The sequence below is a fragment of the Aspergillus karnatakaensis genome (genome assembly GCF_047715665.1).
Source record: "Aspergillus karnatakaensis strain CBS 102800 unplaced genomic scaffold BJY04scaffold_71, whole genome shotgun sequence".
NCBI lineage: Eukaryota > Fungi > Ascomycota > Eurotiomycetes > Eurotiales > Aspergillaceae > Aspergillus > Aspergillus karnatakaensis.
The window spans coordinates 66,778-85,808 of record NW_027395783.1 but is presented as its reverse complement, the minus strand read 5'-3'; the positions used below and the strand labels follow the sequence as shown (position 1 = coordinate 85,808).

At 51.6% G+C, this 19,031-nt stretch overlaps 7 protein-coding genes across 7 annotated transcripts; 4 read left to right on the top strand and 3 right to left on the bottom strand.

Moving 5' to 3' along the window:
• Window positions 1–13: 13 nt before the first annotated feature.
• On the bottom strand, window positions 14–1,830 carry BJY04DRAFT_147988 (Zn(II)2Cys6 transcription factor domain-containing protein). Its single transcript, XM_073708821.1, has one exon. The coding sequence runs from the start codon at window positions 1,571–1,573 to the stop codon at window positions 65–67; it is 1,509 nt and encodes a 502-aa protein (XP_073565952.1). The 5' UTR covers window positions 1,574–1,830; the 3' UTR covers window positions 14–64.
• A 1,542-nt stretch (window positions 1,831–3,372) lies between these two features.
• Window positions 3,373–5,163, top strand: BJY04DRAFT_223359 (NAD(P)/FAD-dependent oxidoreductase; the record flags this gene model as incomplete). The annotated part of the gene is made up of 5 exons (XM_073717672.1): window positions 3,373–3,594; window positions 3,654–3,696; window positions 3,747–4,175; window positions 4,235–4,777; window positions 4,835–5,163. 5 exons carry the CDS (start codon window positions 3,373–3,375, stop codon window positions 5,161–5,163), a joined length of 1,566 nt encoding a protein of 521 aa, XP_073565951.1.
• Window positions 5,164–8,705: 3,542 nt separating this feature from the next.
• BJY04DRAFT_231961 (major facilitator superfamily domain-containing protein) lies at window positions 8,706–10,412 on the top strand (the record flags this gene model as incomplete). Its single annotated transcript, XM_073719659.1, has 1 exon — window positions 8,706–10,412. One exon carries the CDS (start codon window positions 8,706–8,708, stop codon window positions 10,410–10,412), a length of 1,707 nt encoding a protein of 568 aa, XP_073565950.1.
• A 1,620-nt stretch (window positions 10,413–12,032) lies between these two features.
• Window positions 12,033–12,558, top strand: BJY04DRAFT_223357 (uncharacterized protein; the record flags this gene model as incomplete). The annotated part of the gene is made up of 2 exons (XM_073717671.1): window positions 12,033–12,352; window positions 12,432–12,558. 2 exons carry the CDS (start codon window positions 12,033–12,035, stop codon window positions 12,556–12,558), a joined length of 447 nt encoding a protein of 148 aa, XP_073565949.1.
• A 728-nt stretch (window positions 12,559–13,286) lies between these two features.
• Window positions 13,287–14,049, top strand: BJY04DRAFT_231959 (uncharacterized protein; the record flags this gene model as incomplete). The annotated part of the gene is made up of 1 exon (XM_073719658.1): window positions 13,287–14,049. A coding segment is annotated over one exon (763 nt), but the record flags the coding sequence as incomplete, so codon positions are not given.
• Window positions 14,050–15,203: 1,154 nt separating this feature from the next.
• BJY04DRAFT_210794 (SDR family NAD(P)-dependent oxidoreductase) lies at window positions 15,204–16,162 on the bottom strand (the record flags this gene model as incomplete). Its single annotated transcript, XM_073714309.1, has 2 exons — window positions 15,204–15,370; window positions 15,436–16,162. 2 exons carry the CDS (start codon window positions 16,160–16,162, stop codon window positions 15,204–15,206), a joined length of 894 nt encoding a protein of 297 aa, XP_073565947.1.
• A 498-nt stretch (window positions 16,163–16,660) lies between these two features.
• BJY04DRAFT_231957 (transcription factor domain-containing protein) lies at window positions 16,661–18,639 on the bottom strand (the record flags this gene model as incomplete). The annotated part of the gene is made up of 3 exons (XM_073719657.1): window positions 18,416–18,639; window positions 16,975–18,359; window positions 16,661–16,916 (listed from the first exon to the last, which is right to left on the bottom strand). Exons 1-3 carry the CDS (start codon window positions 18,440–18,442, stop codon window positions 16,661–16,663), a joined length of 1,668 nt encoding a protein of 555 aa, XP_073565946.1. The 5' UTR covers window positions 18,443–18,639.
• Between the last annotated feature and the right edge of the window lie 392 nt (window positions 18,640–19,031).

Genomic DNA, 19,031 nt, shown 5'->3' with positions numbered 1-19,031 from the left:
CTTTTATTATGTGGCAGAAAGACGTGCTTGTTGGCATGGCAGGATACGTGCTGTGATTATCTCGCTAGATCTTCTTAATCCTTAGTACATCCTGGATCCGCCGCATTGTCTGTCTCAACATGTGTGGTCTCCAGCTCGCACCATGATCCGCTGTGAACTGGTGTTGTAGGATACCCATCCACGCAGATATTGCCCCAACCGCGATGACGGTCTGTGGGCATTCGCCGTCAGTATACGTGGGTGTGTCGAGACTTGCAGGATCAGAGGCTAGACTGAGCCCCAACGCCGACTCGATTCGCCATATCATTCTGGAGCTCAGTTGCAGGAGAATCTCGATCTGGAAATCCTGGTGATTGTCAAGGCCGAATCCGCCAATCTGCAGGCCCGGTAATATGGTAGGTAGAGCTTGGGATGCCGGCTGAGGTGAGGGCATGAGTGAGATGTAGAGCTCGGTGAAGATCATGTCGTATGTTCGCAAGAGCCAGGTGTAACAAGATAGGATAGTCAGGGTAGTAGGCATGTCGGGGGGTGCGCTTTGAATGGCGAGAAGATGATCCGGAAAAGGAGATTGCCGTGGGTTGGGAATGTCGTTACTGCTCAGGCAGCCAAATGGAAAATCATGCAATGTCTCCCGGTATGAGCATTCGGAGTTGGTGGGCGACTTTTGAAAGGTCTCGCCACCCCTCAAGAGCTCTAGGATATCAAGAAAACTCTGAGAGCGGGCCATAACTGTTCCGATGACATTTCTGCTGTCGCTATGGCAGGCAACAGTTGTCGGGTGAGAGTCGTAGGATAGAATATCAGATAGGCAAACCGCGTTAATTCGGCAGAAGTCCGCTATGACTTCCGAGGTAAGTGACGACAGTCGAAGCAGGATGTCGTCCGTCGAGGTTTTCACGGTGGCAGCAAGGATCTCTCCTACCGCCGCTTCCACCATTACCATGTGGTGGCGTGGTGTAGCTTGAGGGTCTTCGATCATGCATCCCGAGTCTTGCTGACCCTCCGCGTAGGCCTCCAGATTCAACAACAGCTCCAAGTCGTAGTCAGTCGGTCCGTCGTCAACTTCGATACCCGTCTCGAAGGCCGCGTTCTCGGCCGCACATGTAATACCCATAACACCAGAGGAGTCTGATGTGTCTCTCATATCTGGGGCCGTATCAAAGTCATGATCACACTGAAGACATCTGTTTGGCGGCTCAACATTGCCTGTCGTTTTCGTACCCTCAAGACAGGCTTGGCATCTCGGTGTACTTGTTTCTATGACACTGCTGGAGCATTCGCTGGGTCTTTCCACAGCCTGTGGATCACCTGAAACTGGCTTGATGTGATGAGAGGAACAGTACTTTGACGCCGGTAGCAGCGCACTTGAGCCTCGCGCTGCATTGGCCACCTTTCGCTCCCGCGCAAGAGTATTCACACAGTCGGCACCTGCCTTGCGGCAGCGCTCGCACTTTTTATCAAGCGCCGCATGCATGCTGCTAGATCTCACGCATCGAAGCTTTTGCCCTCGACATCGATCACAGGCGCTGCGCCGATCACACGCAATGTTTCGCGATTTCTCCTTGATATCCATGATTTTTGCCGTGGTAGAGCAATCTATCCCGGTTTATTCGGTCATAGGGGCAATCTATAAGGCCCCAGTGATGCGGCGACTATATCGGCAATTCAATTTACTTGACAGAACAAAACTTGCCCCTCGTTTCCCGACGGCGGGGTCCGGCTTAGTGCTTACCTGTGGCGAATTCCCGTCAGATTCGCACTTTGCAGCAAGGTAGTACGGAGTCGGACATGTTGTATACCCCACTCGCCCTCCAAGGGTCCAGTCCGAAGAGCGGCAGTATTGAGAGTACTACGCTGAGCAAGGCTGTGGTTACTCTATAGAGACGTCCGAAGTCCGGAAGTTGAACGGCCGAGATTGTGCATTACGCTGAGTGTTTCCTTGGAGCGGAGTAACAAGAAGCAAACAAGAGGTCATCCCGCAGGTTCATGCAGGATGGAAGCTCTAGTTACACTGCAGTGTCATCTGCCGTAATGATGGAATGATGTGGCTGAGGCCATAGATCAGGATGGTTATCCATGGCGAGTGGCTATCCAATGGGCCGTGCGTAGCATAGTCTGGACTCTAGAGGCCATCTGTCGTACGCTTGGCCACTGCGCACCTGGGGATGAGCTCGCACTTTATCGTTCATCTGGACGTCACGTTCGGAGGGCGATCTTGCCGGGACGAAACTCGTACTCGGGTCTGCAAGGGTCCCCATTGCATAGAGGCTGCTGGCCACTAGGATTGCGCCTCTGTACGAAGCCCTGGGAAAAAGCATGCAGGAGCAACGGCAGATCAACACCGGAACCAAGATATGGCAATAATTGAGATGGAATGGCTGGCTCCTATCAAAGTGTCCCATATCGACTGAAATAATGATATCATTGTAGAAGCTTCTTGCGATGAACTCATCACACTTATGCCCTGCATGCGGCCTTACCGTTAGCTGCTATAGTCCATCTCCGACAGATCCAAGACAAGGTCTAATGGAAGGCTCACCCCTTCAGACAGCTGACCTCGTCCCACGAGAATCAGACTTTGAGTTGTTGTCTGTCGTCCTCCACAACCAACCAACCGAGTGCAATGACGGCGCAAGAGCTTCGGAGTCCAGAGCTGGAATTAAGTTTAGAGGCGATAAGCTGATCTCCCGCGAATACGAGCGCGGGGCGCTGGAAGAGCTGACAACCATCATCCTAATGAGCAGGATAAACACTGCGTCTAACTAACATATCCACCGCCCGCCCTCTAATGACCACGTACTTCCTTCGGCAGCCTTTCCGTATCTTAAGGCCAGATATCTGGCAGACACTGAATGGCTTCCGCTAGACCCGCCAGCAGAAAGCCTTGCACAAACTCAAAAAACCGGGGGGTTGGTTGTCGGGTTGCGTAACTGCGAGCTATGACATGCAGGCCGAATGGATGGATGGTGTAACTGGCTTGTCAAGGCCGACGATCGTGTAACTATCTGTACCAATTAGGAATATGCTGCTATAGACCTTCGGAGTCGATAGATGGTCCCTCTTGGTATTTGCTCTTCAGCAATATGCTTTTCCAGGGTCCATCCCTGCGCCGGTCATCTCGGTGCCATGGAGACCTTCCGCTCGAGCCTACCTACTCCGGTCTGGTGAGACAGTAACGCCCAAAGCTCCAGGAATTATGCTCTTTTATGAACACATTTCCTTACTTCGTGATCTGCGTAAGGCTCAATATAAAGACCTCTACTCAGCCCGTTGCCAGTGTAGGAGCTGTACTGCACCACAATCACCCACCATCTCCTTTGCTCATACCCTACATACTTGTCGTGTAAGGCCTCATCGACATACCCAGACAACATGTCCATCCCATCCAGATGCACCGTCCTTGTAATAGGCGGAGGGCCTGGCGGCTCGTACACAGCCTCCGTCCTAGCCCGCGAGGGAATCGACACGGTTCTCCTGGAAGCAGAGAAATTCCCCCGCTACCATATCGGCGAGAGCATGCTGCCATCACTCCGTCATTATCTCAAGTTCATCGACCTCGACGAGGAATTCAAAGCTCGTGGATTCACAAAGAAGGTGCGTCCTCTTTTCCACTGCAGAGAAAACGTTGGTGACTGATGGATTGTCCCGTGCAGGCCGGCGCGGCATTTAGAATGACGCCTGGAAACAAAGAAGGCTGTACGTTTCTAGATGAAAACTAGGGTATAGTACTAACCTAGAGTCTGCAGGGTCCGACTTCCTTCTTGCCGGCGGTCCAGAGAACTACACCTGGAACGTAATCCGGTCCGAAGCAGACGAAATCATGTTCAACCATGCAAAGAAAAGCGGCGCGGCGGTCTTTGACGGGGTTAGGGTCACCGAGATTCAATTCGACCCTACCACGATTGATGCCTCGGCAGCCGGTGAAAGTATCGGCAGGCCTGTCTCTGCGACCTACGCGCGCAAAGACGACGACATTGGTGCTGTTGGCACCATACAGTTTGAGTACCTTGTTGATGCAAGCGGGAGGGCAGGACTGCTTAGTACCAAGTATTTGAAGAACCGGCAGTACAGCAAGACGCTGAAGAACGTTGCGCACTGGGCGTATTATCGCGATGCGGGCAAGTACGGCGGGGGGACGAAGAGGGAGAATTCGCCGTTTTTCGAGGCGCTAAACGGTGCGTCCGCTCCGCCTCCTTAGCATCAATTATATCTTGCTAATAGGTGATCCATGCAGATGAAAGCGGTTGGGCGTGGTTCATCCCCCTGCACGACGGGAGAACCTCCGTAGGAATCGTCCGCAACCAAGATATTGCAACGCAGAAGAAGGCTGCGCTGGGCGATATTGACGCTTACTACGAGGATGCCCTCACCTCTGCACCTATGCTTGCGGGTATTCTCCATCAGACATCTGCTGATAAGAGAGTCTCCAGCGTCCAGACGGCAAGCGATTACTCCTACTCCAGCACCACCTACGCGCTTCCCTACGCCCGCATTATTGGCGACGCAGGATGCTTCATCGACCCCTTTTTCTCCTCTGGTGTGCATCTCGCCTTAACCGGCGGGCTATCCGCAGGGACCACCATCGCAGCTAGCATTAGAGGCGATGTATCCGAGGAAGTTGCAGGCAGGTGGCATTCTACCAAGGTCGGCTCGGGCTTCGCTAGATTCTTGCTTGTCGTCCTCGGTTCATACAAGCAGATGCGGAATCAGAGGCAGGATGTACTCAGTGACTTTGGCGAAGGCGACTTTGACAGGGCGTTTGAGATCTTCAGGCCGGGTGCGTGCCCTCTACATCACCTCAGTCATTCTAAAGACTAACCAGTCCGTAATACAGTAATTCAAGGCACGGTCGAGATATCCAACAACATCACCCAAGCCGAATTCTCCAAGACGATCGATTTCCTCGCCAAGGCGCTGGATCCGAGTATCCTGTCTATGCTCGAGGATGCGCACGATCCAGCAGAGCTGGAGAAGCTCATGAAGGCCAGTCACGGTGACGAGGACGAGGCGGAGATGGAGGTTCTCACTGCGATACGGATGGGCCAGGGTGCGGAGATCTTTGGGATTGGAAACTTCACTACCGATGTAGTTCATGGCATGGTACCGCGTTTGGAGAGGGGGTCTTTAACCCTTGTTCCTGCTGAGAGCAACGATGAGACTTGAGCTATTGTTGATTGGCTTTCACTTTGATACTATTCTGCAGACAAGTTGTTTGTTTCTCCTTGCTAGCAGCAGCGCTCCTCTCTCGAGTACCCGTTCCGCCCTACCAGGCTCCAGTTTGTAACTGTCCTTGTCGCATATCGTAGCTACTGCCTAGGAACTATTACGGAACGTGTATTGCAGGACTCTGTGGGTCATATTATACACAATCGCAGGTTGATAACCGACCAGATTTGTCAATTTGTGGAGCTTTGAAGTCACATGGCCACACCAACGCGGCGAAGCCATTCCGCTATAATGAAATATACATAGTTGTGCGCAACATTTTTCCATTTCAGCGCTCTAACTAAGCGGCCGAATTACTCTTCACATAATGAGGACGACATTTGTCCACTCAAAATTTACTTTACGGTCTTAATAGCTCAGAGCAACGAGATTAAGATATCTGCCTTACGTATGCGATGCTGCGAGCTCACCTAAGACCCGCCCATCTACACTACAGTGGCCACGAGAGGGCTACGCGCTATTACGGTAGAATCATGCCTTGCTGCTATTTGCCATATTCCGGTCGGGGCCCTTGAGCTTGGCTACACTATCTCGAAAACACAGACCGAGCGACCCCGCAACAACGCCGGAACGCATCTCATCGATAGTTCGATATGACGTGCACACGTATCCAATAGGACTGGCGGTTCTGTCGCAGCCTTAGCGCCTGAGAAGGTGACAAATGGTAGCACATCACTGCTAGTCAGTCGCTGGCGCATAGGGGTGGGAAGATATGCGCTTCTGATTGCTGGTGTGAGGCCAGGGATCGACCGTAGAATACACCTGCTGTTAATCTGGTGTCATGGCACCGTTCTGGCGCCGCGGAAAGTCTTCTAGCTGGTCTGTCCTCGCGCAGAGCAAACGGTTAAGCTGTAAAAATTGCCATACCCTGAGCTTGGATTGGGCAGTGACCGGTAGTTTCATGTGGCATTGTTGGGTATTTCTCGACCGACGCTGGTCGTCAATAGTAGTTTTGTTATTCGCAAAACAAGAGGGCGCTAGGAATCGTTCTTTGTGTCTGACAGGTTAAGGGCCAACGGTGACCTCGGGATTAGCCAACATGCTGATGGATCTGCGCCTCAGAACAAAGAACCGCCTATGCACGGCTTCTGGGCTATGCTAGACTAGACAGGGAAAACACCGATTAACTTCTCACCGCTGCTCCACCTCCTCCGCTGCTGGCACTCGAGCTGCGTTTGCCGTCTCGAACGCGCAAACTCTAACCTGACTCGGCAGCGTACATTGCAGGTTGCAATGCAGCCTCAGTGCTACCTTCCCCAGGGTTGACAGCGATCGACGGAGCACGCCCTTTGGAATAAATATCTTGCCCAAATTGTAATCTGTCGACTCGGCATAACCTCGGCTGTGTCGTGGTAGCTGCATTGTGATTGCCGCGTCCACCTTGTCACGGTTGAATACACGGTTCCGGCGATAGATACAGGATGTGGCAACAAAATATCGTGCTTTCCTGTCCTCGTACTAATTCGTCCTATCTTCAAGCAAACCACGACTCCTCGCCTCACATCCGCAAACCTCATCTGGGAAAGAGTCCAGCTTATCGCCTTCAGCGTCCAGGAAGCTAGCCTTTGCATTCTATACGACCTCCAGACAAGAAACTACCTCCGCCAACGGTTCCTCCCGTTAGTATTGCCTCCCCTGTCGGAATATCAGAGCACAAATCAATGTTCGCCCAGCTTGTTTGTGCCAATATACTGATAAGAGTACTCGACATTATCTTGCTCTGCATGCACTGCGCCAACAAATTCCACCTACAAGGGGCGTTCAAGCCTTGTGTATATGGAATCAAGCTCAAGCTCGAGTTTGTTCTCTTAAACCGGTTACGGGACCTTGCATTGCGGCAGGCCAGTGGCGAGGTATTTCTCACCAGTGCGCCGGAGAGTAGGACTGGATCTAGATCAGCCGGCAGATCGGCGCTGCGGGGGTACCAGCATGTGGCTCCAAAGGGATGGCGAGGGTCAACGGGTGAGTAGTTTGCCCGCTAGATGTAGTGTTTAGGAAGAACCGCTTGCAGTTATATTTCGCGTTCTGATGTAAGGGTAGTCCTCCGAACATGGATTGATCCATGGGTAGATTATAACAGATCTGACTTGTCGGATAGCCCGGCCCGTATTCGCGCAGGCTTTCGATTGCAGAATAAGGTAAGGATACCATAGCTATCACACTGTAGATCACGCGGAACAATATACAGGTCCGTTCTTGGCTCCCAAGTCGCGCGAGGGCAGACATCGTGATTCAGATGCGGCCAGAGTCATTGGTGCTCGGCTTCTATCCGTATATGACGCGCTGATTCCATGCATTTGATTCCCTGACACAGATGACGAGGTGGGGCTTATATCAGGTGTGCTACAAGACAGAGCTGGGCTCTACATACATTCATATAGTTAGGCTATAGATGCAGTCGCTGTCACATAACCAAGGTAAGCTTTGGATAGATTCAGCGGACGAAGGAGATGTCTTGGAGCCTGGTACTGCGTGAACGTAGAAGAAAGAGTCTCATCCTGAGGCATCTTTTAACTGCACTGAATATGTTGGGGTTAATCTTTAGGTTAAATTGCTGCATCTTTCCACTCTGGAGTTTGAGTTGTCTGTGATGAACGGCAGCACCAACTGGACCTGTTTCCCACAATAACAGAAGGAGATAAAGATGCCCACTACCTGCTATACCTATTTCTACACTATTATTGGTTATTACTATGACCGATTGACTGCGCTGTATATTGTATTTCCGACTATAATTTCCATGACCCTTTATTTCTCCCAAACCCTGCGGTGTCTGGTCCGGATTGTGGAATCGAACCACGTGGACCAAATCAGTACTACGGCGGTACTGGTGAAATGACCCAACGAATGAGGAGCCAGCAGGAGCGAGAGCTTTAGTAGTCCTTAGGCTTGGTGCTGCAGAGTGCGAGGTTCCGGTCAATGGCGGTTGGGTATACGGCGACCATCAATCAAGTGGGCTCCACCAGTAAAGTACCAACTGACCTGATACTTTCATCTCTCCAAGGCAAGGTAGATAGGTCGGAAAATGACTGACTCGTGTAGCAGTTGGGGCGGAAAGGGTCTAAATTAGAGGATTGGTAGAGGGTGGACAAGGTCGTCACTATAGAGCACGGAACGGGGTTGATCTTCTGCGTATCAAGAACTTCTTAATTTCCCAGCCCATGTCAATGGAGACAAGAAAGAAAGAGATGATAGACAGCTGAATGTCAGGACATCTGTCAGAGCCGGACTTGCCAAGTGCTGAAGCACGCTAAGGGGCAGAATCCACCAGATTAGGGCTTTCTAGCCCTCGAGCTTGAGTGAGATTGAGTTAATTACCATTGGTTCATCCTGCAGAGCAAACTCCATGCTTGATATCTTCGTCTTGTCTGGTCACGCCAGACCTGCAGCTTCCAGCTCTCATATAACCCGGCCCCCCTGCGAGGAATTTCTGTCCCTCCTGGTTTACCGTGCGTGCTCTCCAGACACTACAAGACATAATGACCGCCCAGCTCTTTCAACGCGATGCTAAGGATGTCGAGCACGCCGTTGTGCAGGAGGTCGCCAATGACTCCACAACCCTCCAGGCTGGTGTCCGAGAGGTTGAGGCCATTGCGACTGTCTGGACAAAAACCACCCGCATCATCGCCTACATCCTCATTTGGATCGTCTACTTCGTGATGCTCATGCAGCAAAATGTCTCAGTGTCGTTAGCTCCCTATGTCACTTCAGCATTTATGCTACATTCCCTGACCCCAACCGTCGGCATCCTCAGCGGCGTCATCGGCGGCGTCTGCAACCTGACCATCGCAAAGATCCTGGACATTTTCGGCCGACCTCATGGTTATGCATTAGCCCTAGTTATCACTACCGTCGGACTGATCATGATGGCTGCAACGGATAGCGTGGAGATGTACGCCGCTGCTCAGGTCTTCTGGACCGTCGGCAACAACTCCCTCCTCTATACCGTCGGCATCTTCATCGCCGACACAACAGCTCTTCACAACCGTGCCCTCATGACAGGACTCGCATCATCACCCACCATCGCAACAATCTGGCTCGGCGGCCCCATCTCAGACGCCTTCCTCGCCGGCCCCGGCTGGAGATGGTGCTTCGGCTTCCTCTGCATTGCCATCCCCATCCTGTGCCTCCCCCTCTTCGGCCTGCTCGTCTGGAACTCCAACAAAGCGAAGAAGGAAGGCGTCTTCATCATCGACAAGAGCACCCGCACACCCCTGCAATCGTTCCTCCACTACGCTCGCGAATTCGACGCCATCGGCCTCCTCCTCATAACCGCAGGCCTCGCCTTATTCCTCCTGCCTTTCAACCTCTACGCCCTCCAAGCTGATGGCTGGCGCTCCCCACTGATAATATGTCTTCTCGTCTTTGGCGTCGTCTTGCTAATCCTCTTCGCACTATGGGAAAGATTCTTCGCCCCAGTCACCTTCATGCCCTTCTCCCTCCTCCTCGACAGAAACATGGTCGGCGCATGTCTCCTCGGTATCACGCTCTTTATTTCCTACTACTGTTGGTTCGCCATGTTCACCTCTTACCTACAAGCCGTCAACGACCTTTCAGTCACGAAAGCAAGCTACGTCGCGAACGCCTACAGCGTTGGTGGAGCCATCGCCGCCATTGGCGTTGGGGTTGTCATCAAAGCTACGGGCCGATATAAGGCTGTTACGCTATACGTCGCAATCCCCATCTACGTGCTCTTCATGGGTTTAATGATCCACTTCCGCACTCCAGACAAGGATATCGGGTACACGATCATGTGTCTCGTTTTCATGTCGCTCTCTGGCGGGATCGTGACGTCCACACCACAAATTGCAGCGATGAGTTCCGCGGCCCACCAGCATATCGCTGCCGTTGTTGCAGTGTTGAGCATGTTCTCGAGTATCGGCGGTGCAATTGGCGCGACCGTTGCGGGGGTCATCTGGCAGGATATCTTCCCAACTAGACTTGCGATGTATCTTCCGGCTGAGGAGATGGAAAACTTCCTGATGATCTATGGCTCGATTGAGATGCAGATTTCTTATCCTCTTGGGTCGCCAACGAGGATTGCGATTCAGCGGGCGTATGCGGATGCGCAGGAGATGATGTTGACTGCGGGCACGGCGGTTTGGGTGGTTGCCTTTGTAGGGGTGGCTATTTGGAGGAATACGGATGTGAGGACTGTGAAACAGGTCAAGGGGAATGTTTTCTGAGGGAGTGGGCATGATGTATCTGGGGATTGAGACGGGAGAGTGAATATGGAAAGGGATAAATTAGATATCCTAAATCGACAGGTTTTAGGATAGTCCTCCGTCGTGTCCATACAGGATAGATACCCTGTTAGACTCATTTCCAGATGCCTCGTCGAATTCTTGACCAACTAAAAGCTTAAACTAGACTTGCTCCCCCTTATTGAATGGCATGGTCTGGCTCTATGTGTACTGATGTCTAAGACCGCGGGCTGGCAAGAGCGCCCTTTGATTTGAGGCTTTTCTCGCCTGTCAGGAAGCTTCATCGGAAGACTATTCATGATCTAGGCCGCCATGTGCATAGACACACGTCAAGCCCCTCCCCCGTATTACTCCGGATTATCCAGCAAAGTCTATTATCAAATATGATAAATCACTATAGGTCGTTACGTCCGGAATAGAGACTATCCCGAGCGTTTAGCAACCCGCTAGGGGAGGACTGGGCAGTGGCCTTTAAAAATCCAGCTGGCAGTACAAAGACAATAATCGACTTGCTCCATTCTGCTACAGCCAGAAAACCCCGTAGACCAATCCACGAGGTATATTACAGGTTAGCTCCTCATATTGGCCATATTTCCTCTCTCTCTTGATATCCCGTTTATCAGTGGGGAATATCATCATAGCCCCTGATCCTGTGAAAGAATTCGATATGCTGCTCTGGGGAGAAAGCCATAAATGAGGACCTGGGTAAGGGTGATGTATACATCATTCGCCTCCGCCACATATTCAGGACATTGGCAAGGACCTTGGCAAGCCCTATGCATACCGTAATTCATACTACTGTTGTATATACTGCTGATGATGGTGCTGAGGACCTTGCTAAACCCTTCGCACTGTTGTATCCACGTTTAATCTATTGTATAACTGATGGTGGGAAACGGGCCGCCAGACCTGTTGCAGCTGCATAGCCTATTGGCTGCTCACGAGGAACTCGGAGCTGAAGATGGCGCAGGTAATAGTGTAGGGCCTTCCTACGGCGCGATAAGAGTACATCTGTTTCATTTTGTCTAGGCTAGATCGTGAGCACTGATAACTGTCCTGTCCGCATGTGCCACTGTGCTAGGGCTCGCTAAAAGACTGTCAGGATCATTACACTACTTCAGTCTGGACTTCGGCGAGGAGTTGGTGTACTATGACGCAGGCCGACTGTTTAGCAAAATCGAAGGAAGGAATTGCTGCCAGTTTCGAATAAACCCACGATTACATTGAAAGAACCAAGTTACATCATGTCGTCTGCTAAGCATGTTGCCCCCCCAGAACAGAATGGAGAGGGCATTATCCAATGCCATCTCCTCGAACAATGACAGGCCTCTTCGGCTAGTCATGTACTGCATACACGTATATTGCTCATGGGGCTTTAAGGGCTCCATTCCAAGTATGCTCTGCCATCAAGGTATCTGACAAGGGATTCTGTTACCAATTCTGTTGTACTCCCAACGGCCATAATGGTCCCCAATGAACTCCTCTAGAAAGATATAAAGGGCTCATTCGACCCCCTTAATCTGGCTCCTCATCCACAACAGATCCAACACACTATTCCTACTTCCAATCCTCCAATCTCCCATTCCTTCTACCACCGCCAAAATGCAGTTCACCTCCGCCGTCGCAACCGCCATCCTCGGCTTTTCGGCCCTCGCCGCCGCCGGCCCCGCCGCTCGCTCCTATGAGACCGTCACCGTGACAGACGTCAAAATCGTCATCAACGCAGACTACAAGGTCACCGACGTTAGCCTCAAGCTGTCTGGCGACGACGCCACCGACCTCGCCTGCTCCGCCAAGAACCCGGTCCTCAGCTACGATGCTTCCGCCTCCACCCAGTGCGGCGACTCCCTGTACAGCTTTAACCTTCTTGACTCGGGCTTGTCGAGCTTCCAGATTGATGTTTTCCACAGCAACAACATTACGTACGTACCTCCATATGTAACCTTCCCTCCCACAGGGGCGAATTGCACGCGTTTCCGTGCTAATCTTCCTGCTATACAGCGAGTCCGGCTACTTCTCGCCCGGCCAGTGGGGACAAGGCTACCTCAACGTCGAATGCAAGAACCAGGGCGAGGGCCGCGTCTGCACTTCTACCGCTCCTTCCTCTCTTTTCCTTACTGGCCAGTAAAAGGGCTGCATGCCCTGCAGGCTTCCCCGGCCCCACCTGGCCATGATTTTGGTAGGATAGTCATCTAGATATCTATCCAAAGAGGAAGCGTGTGAGTTCACCTGGTGAGATGGGAACGGGATTTTGTGCATGTGGGAGATGGCCGTTTCGACTTGCAATTTCTTTGTATCTATCGCCATAGCCAGGTTCTTTGGTTTAGCCACCAGCCCTTGTTGAGCATTAGTCGCTCATTTGCTCAATGACATTCAGTTGTTTGTGTTTTCCCTTTGGCCTTGGTCTTCTTGGTATCGATATCACTCAGCGTAGCCGCAGCCAGAGCGAAACAGATATTATATGGGTGGCTGAAATTGACAATTGAACCGGCCGCCGATCCAGATTTCGGGGGTGCAACTGGACCGGGTCCATTAGGTAGTAAAGGTGTGAGTAATAGCTGTGCTGGCCGGCTAGGGGCATTCACCCCGTTCATATATGTTGGCCTATTTCCATGTAAGCATGTTCACTTTAGAAAACAAGGGCGCGCCCTGAAAACTGACCTCATGATAGATCGTATACCACTTGATTGGTTCCTGACCAGGAAAACCCAAAGGATCAACAAGCGCCATGCGGGGCAAAGAAGAGCTTTGGCGAATGAGAGAGTGGTTACCCTATTGGGAAACTTTCGGGTATATATATACCCCCCATCAGAAGCATATCCTGCGATCATACTATCAATCCCCTTTCTTCCCCATCATGTCTACCAAGCCAGTCATCCTCGTTACAGGCGGAAACCAGGGTCTCGGCCACGAAGCCCTCAAGGCCCTCGCCCACAAGAAGACATACCACCTAATCGTTGCCGCCCGCGCACAAGCCAAAGCCGATGAGGCTGTCAAAGCGATCGCAAGAGACACAGCCTCAGACTTTGCAGATTTCACCCCCGTGGTAATAGATCTGGACAAAGACGAGACGATCCTCGCTGCAGCTGCCGTCGTCAAGGAGAAATTCGGCCACATCGACGTCCTCGTCAACAACGCCGGCATCAGCCGCTCCCCAGACGAGACCGCGACACTCCGCGAGGACCTCCGCGCTGTCTTCGAAACAAACGTCTTTGGCGTCGCCGTCATGAACGAGACATTCCTCCCGCTCCTCCGCGCATCGACATTCCCGCAGCGCCGCATCGTCACCGTCACCAGCGGACTAGGCATGTTCGGCGTCGCGCTGACAGAGCGCTCACCGTACAACGCGTGGAACTACAAATTCCCTGTCTACCGCAGTAGCAAGGCTGCCCTAAATATGATATCGGCGGTTGACATGATTGCGCTCCGGGAGGAGAAGATTGCGACTGTGCTGGTTGAGCCGGGATATTGTCGCACGGCGTTTGGGGGGTTTCAAGGGCATAAGGAGGCGGAGGAGGGCGGAAGGGTTATTGCACGGGCCGCGGTTGAGGGGAACAATGCTGAGTTGTTCTTGAGCATTGTGGATGATGAGGGCAAGTTTGAGGAGTTTGGATGGTGAGCTTGCGAGTCCGCAGGTTGGTGGTCTAGCTCTTAGGATAGGTGAAGGTCTTGCTATGGAATTGTCATCTCTCTGAATAATTCTCTACCGACTGTCTCAAGATAGAATGATAGCCGTAACATGCTAAGCACGTCACACCTGCCCAAGTAAACAGGACTACAATATCATGCAGTCGGAATCACCCAAGACGTATCACTGCTACAATGTCCCTTGGGTGTAGTCATTCCTTTATACCTACTCGCCTCCGAACCCAGACTTCCTTCTCAGAACTTCCGTCACTCTCATGCAGCGTGGTACAGACGACCGGATCTCGTAGTTGAATGTCCCAAAGCGCGAGCCTGATGTTTCCACGATCTCCCCGGCCAGTGAGGAGGTTAAAAGCCCAGCCATGCCGAAAACAACGAATGTTGACTCCGGCGTCCTCAATATCAGCAATACTGCCCTGCGATAGTGGGAAGGACGAGTGTGGGCATTTCTAGAGCGACCCTTTTTAGTCACCAGGAGGGAATCCAAACAAGGCACGAGATTTATTTTTGCTAGAACTCACGTTATCAATAGCATGGATTTTTCCCTTGTACTTGAACACTAGCACCTGTTCATCCAAATTTGATCGGCTCATCCGCGCTCTCTCCGGTAGCTTTGAGCGAGGAATACACAGGGTTCTGCATCCTGTTTGGATTTGGTATTTGCTATCTGGATCGTCGTGTATGTCTGGAAATGAGGAAAGGTTGCCTGCAAAGTGCCATTTTTCTCCCTGTGCTTCCGGCTGCTGAATTAGATCCATCTTTCTATGCGGCAAGAGGCCATCCTGAGAAATGTGCTTGGCTGCGAACATTTATATCCTCGTTCGGCGAATGGCCGAAAACCGCTCGGAATCCATTTTCCATTTCACCACTACGCAGACTTGATCCAAGCTGTCATTATCATTCTTAGCTACAGATGTGTGATTTGGAATGCAACGGTAGGCAGAGACCCTAAGGTGAGTTTTCAACATGGCAACAACCGCCCTGATTCCCTGACGTTGGTTGTATACATAGGTAGACCTTTCGAACCATAGCCACTCATTTTCTAGGGTACTGTATTCAATCGGAGCATTGATTGAGAATAGGATCCTTGCTGAACATCACCAACAATCGTGACCCATATCGTTGCTATTACATGTCCAGTCCCTTTAGAGTCACCTTCAGGAGCAACGGATCCTGCATCTCCTCCGCCCTGGCAATCAGCTCCTCCGCATCCCAGTTCGCCCAAACAAACTTATCCCTCAGAAACCTCGCCTCGTCCGACGCAAGCCACACAAGGAAGTGAGCAGGCAGCTCCACTAGATATAAGTTAGACTAATTCACAATGTGGAAACCGCAGCCATGAGCATAAATCTAAACATACCAGTATCCGGCCCAACAGTAATCTTCGGATTCACCTCCGTCGCAATAATCCCCGGCTGAATATTCACAACATGGATATCCGGGTTCTCCACCGCAAAATAGTCAAACATCCTCACCGTCGCGATCTTCGCAGCCGCGTACGCCCACACACCCGGCACCTCGGGCTGCGGCGTCCAATGCCCAATGCCAGAGCTTGTATTGAAGACCTTCGCGCCCGGCGCAGCTAACGGCAGAAACGCCTGCAGCGAGTTAAAAGCGCCGATGACGTTCGTGTCGAAACAGTATCGAAGCTCATCCTCGCTATACCCCACGACCGGGCCATCGGCGGGGAGGACGCCGGCGTTGGAGGCGAAGATGTCGATTTTGCCGACTTGTGACACGATTTTCTCGAGGGCGGAGGAGATGGATTCGCGGTTTCGGATGTCTGCGGTCTCGTAGAGGACTTTTGTGTCTGTTGGCGAGGTGCTATCGGCTACAGATGCTTTGACTGCCGCCGCGGTGGCTTCGAGGTGGCCGAGGCGACGGCCGAGGACAGCAACGGATTTGGCGCCGGCTTGGGCGAAGGCGATTGCGGTGGCTCTACCGATCCCTGAGCCTCCGCCGGTGATGACGACGTTTTTGCCGGCTGCGGAGAGGGAGGGTCTTGTCGGGGAGATGAATGGGTAGGGCTCGCTATGCCAGGTTTTGGTGAAGGAGACGATCTGAGGGAGGGGGATTGATGAGGGCATGATGGATAATAGCTCTCCGGAATCGAATGAAATGATGGAATTGGGGTTATAGTGCTTTGGATGGACATTTTCAGGCCATTTTATACTTTGTCCAGGGAGACGGATTGATTTCTCTTGGTGGAGAAGCTTGGTAATGGGGTGGATTCGCGCTTGATGGATAGGTTAAGCTGGTGCTTCCGCGGAACCTGTTCCAAGGTTAAGCATCTTGATTTCCTCATCAGATTGTCGTTGCTTGATTAGCTCTCTACTATTGTCGCGATCGGTGTCGTCGGTAGGAAGATCGAGTATCATCACCTCCGGTGTTCCAATACGACCCCGGGGGAATTGCTCAGCGGCACGCAGCTACACTTTATGCTCTATATAAAATCAACATTATATCTTCATGCGTGTACAGTAGGTTGTATATTTATACCGCCCTCCGATTTGGTTAAATCTATCGACCTATATGAACTGGGCTACAACTCGTTCCACCAATTTTAAGCATGAAGAATAGCCAAGCTATTCCCACAAAGTGGGCTCAAACTGAAGGAACTCATTCTGCAGAGAAATGTTATAAGCCAGTTGAAGTAGCTCCCGGCATGCGTTTCGTATCTTCCTCAGCGGCTCATAGGGTTTCTGTTGCAGCATCTCGTCCAGAAGGGGCAACGAACGTTCCGCCAGCCACTGATCATATTTCAGAGTATCATTGTGTGGGTAGAGCATGTTGTTGGCAATGAGACATATTGATCCGGTTATGTATGTACACCCTGTCATCCTGTAATAGAAGAATGATTCTTAGCTTCATCTTCATGAATTGAACTGGGTTCACTCACCATATAAACGCTGGGTCCTTTCGCTCTACACCCATAAACAGTCTCATATAGTCGCGAGATTCGGTCACGAGCTTTTGCCATCCCTGCGGTAGTGCCACTGGCTCGGTTATCCGTCGCTGCAATGTCTTCCCTCCGAATTCTTGCAGGCTTTGCAGCCAGGGCGGGTCCATCGCATGAGCCCGACAGATTAGTGCTCGACAGGCGAGGTGGGTGGAGTAGAGAACACCAAAGCTCCTGAGCGTCTCTGAACCACAGGTACGCGGGACGGCGTTTGGTCGAAACTGCCATGGGATTTGTGAAACCCAGTCGTCCAGCATCCGGCGAAGCTCTCCCAGATTGTCGTTTTTGTGATGAACGTCCAGGGATCGGGCGCGTACGGAATACATGTTCTCGTAAACTTTGCCTTGGATTCTCGCTAGTTGCACACGGGCACGGAAGAAGTTAAAGCGCGAAGTGCCGTCCCCTGCAAAAACAAGCCCAGCTTCGTCTTCGGGGTCGGCTGGGGGTAAGTTGATGTCGATATCGGTCTCTAGCTGTACAGGTGGTTGCCCGGTTCGCAGACTGATGTCTCTATCAAGGATATACGCAATCCAGAAAACCCGATTACGCTCCATTGTTGCCGAAGAATTAAGACCTTCCGATCGCGCCGAAGAGTGCAGCCCCAGCTCATGTGCGAGACGCAGAGCAATAGCGATTATCATTGCTGCCGGCTTCAGATCGCGGGCAGCTTGAAATAGCAGAGCTAGTCCAAGAAGGACTTGGACGTTGATGATATCGGCTTCGCCCATAATTACCTCAGTCAGCACCATCTGGGCTTTATTGAGATAGTGAGACGCCATGTGCCTGCTCGCTTGAGACGAATGCGCGAGGGCGAGGACCACGTTTATTGCTGCCCATGTCGCGCAGTGGCTCTGGCTTCGAGCCGCGTACAAGCCTTTGAGCGAATTGAGTAATCGACCGGGATGGAAAAGCGGAAGAACCGAGTTGAGCGTTGCGAGGTATCTTTCTACCGCCGGTAACGCTTCATATAGAGGCGGCAAGTCCAATGACGGTCTATCCCCAATGTCAAAAGCCTCTCCAAGCTGCGCGTCTCGCTGCAAGAGGCTCTCTAATAGGATAGGTGACTGGCTAGGCGACCGAGGATTCCGCGGTTTATTACTCTCCAGCTGCTCGATTTTCGCAAGGGCTTGGCTAAGATTCTGCTCGAGCTCTTTCAACCGAGAGTGCAGCGCTTCAGTTTCCTCACTATTGAGCGTCTGTTTTCTGGCTCGCCGTTTCCGGCTCACAGCCTCGAAGGTGCATGGCGAGTCGTAGACTAGGCAGTTGGAGCAACGAGGTCGCTGTGTATCACATTTGATCTTTTTGCGATAGCAGAGATCGCACGCCTAGACAGGTTTTCAGCTCAGCCTCTTGCATTAATGGGACTCGGAAGGCCACGGACCTTTCTCGGAGGCTTATACGGGGTCATCTTGGTATGTTGAAGCCCCCGATAAAGCGCAGGGTGTCTACTATGCAAGATATTCAACCAGTTGTGCTCCGCGGAACCATCGCTGACAAATACGTCAACACTTCCAGGTGCCGCACCCCCCAATCGACTCTTAGCGCATAGAGTTGTGATTGCCACCGCTCATGGTGTCTCCTTTGCGTGAATGGAATCAAAGTTACCTCACCTCTGGAATTAAAGGTTGACGGGCGTTGCGCCGCGCTTGCCAACCTGCGCGTGCTGGGCTGGAATCACATGCTCCAGATGTGCCCGGTTTGCCTTGTTTGTCTGGTCCGCTCGGTTGTTACGATGCTAGCCTCTGTTTGCTAAGAAACACTCACAGCCAATTAATCACGAACTAATCGGGCGCAAGATAGTATAATATTATAGGCAGAAACTAACTGCCTAAACTAGATTATATAATAATAGCTAGTTAAGGGAATTAGTAGCCTAGCTACTAGAATAATAGCTTAGCTATTAAATAGTAGTTATAACTACCGTGGCTACTAGTAGCTAATAAGAAAATATAAGGACGCGTATTCTTGTATATATACTTAGTTTACTTCTTAGTTCT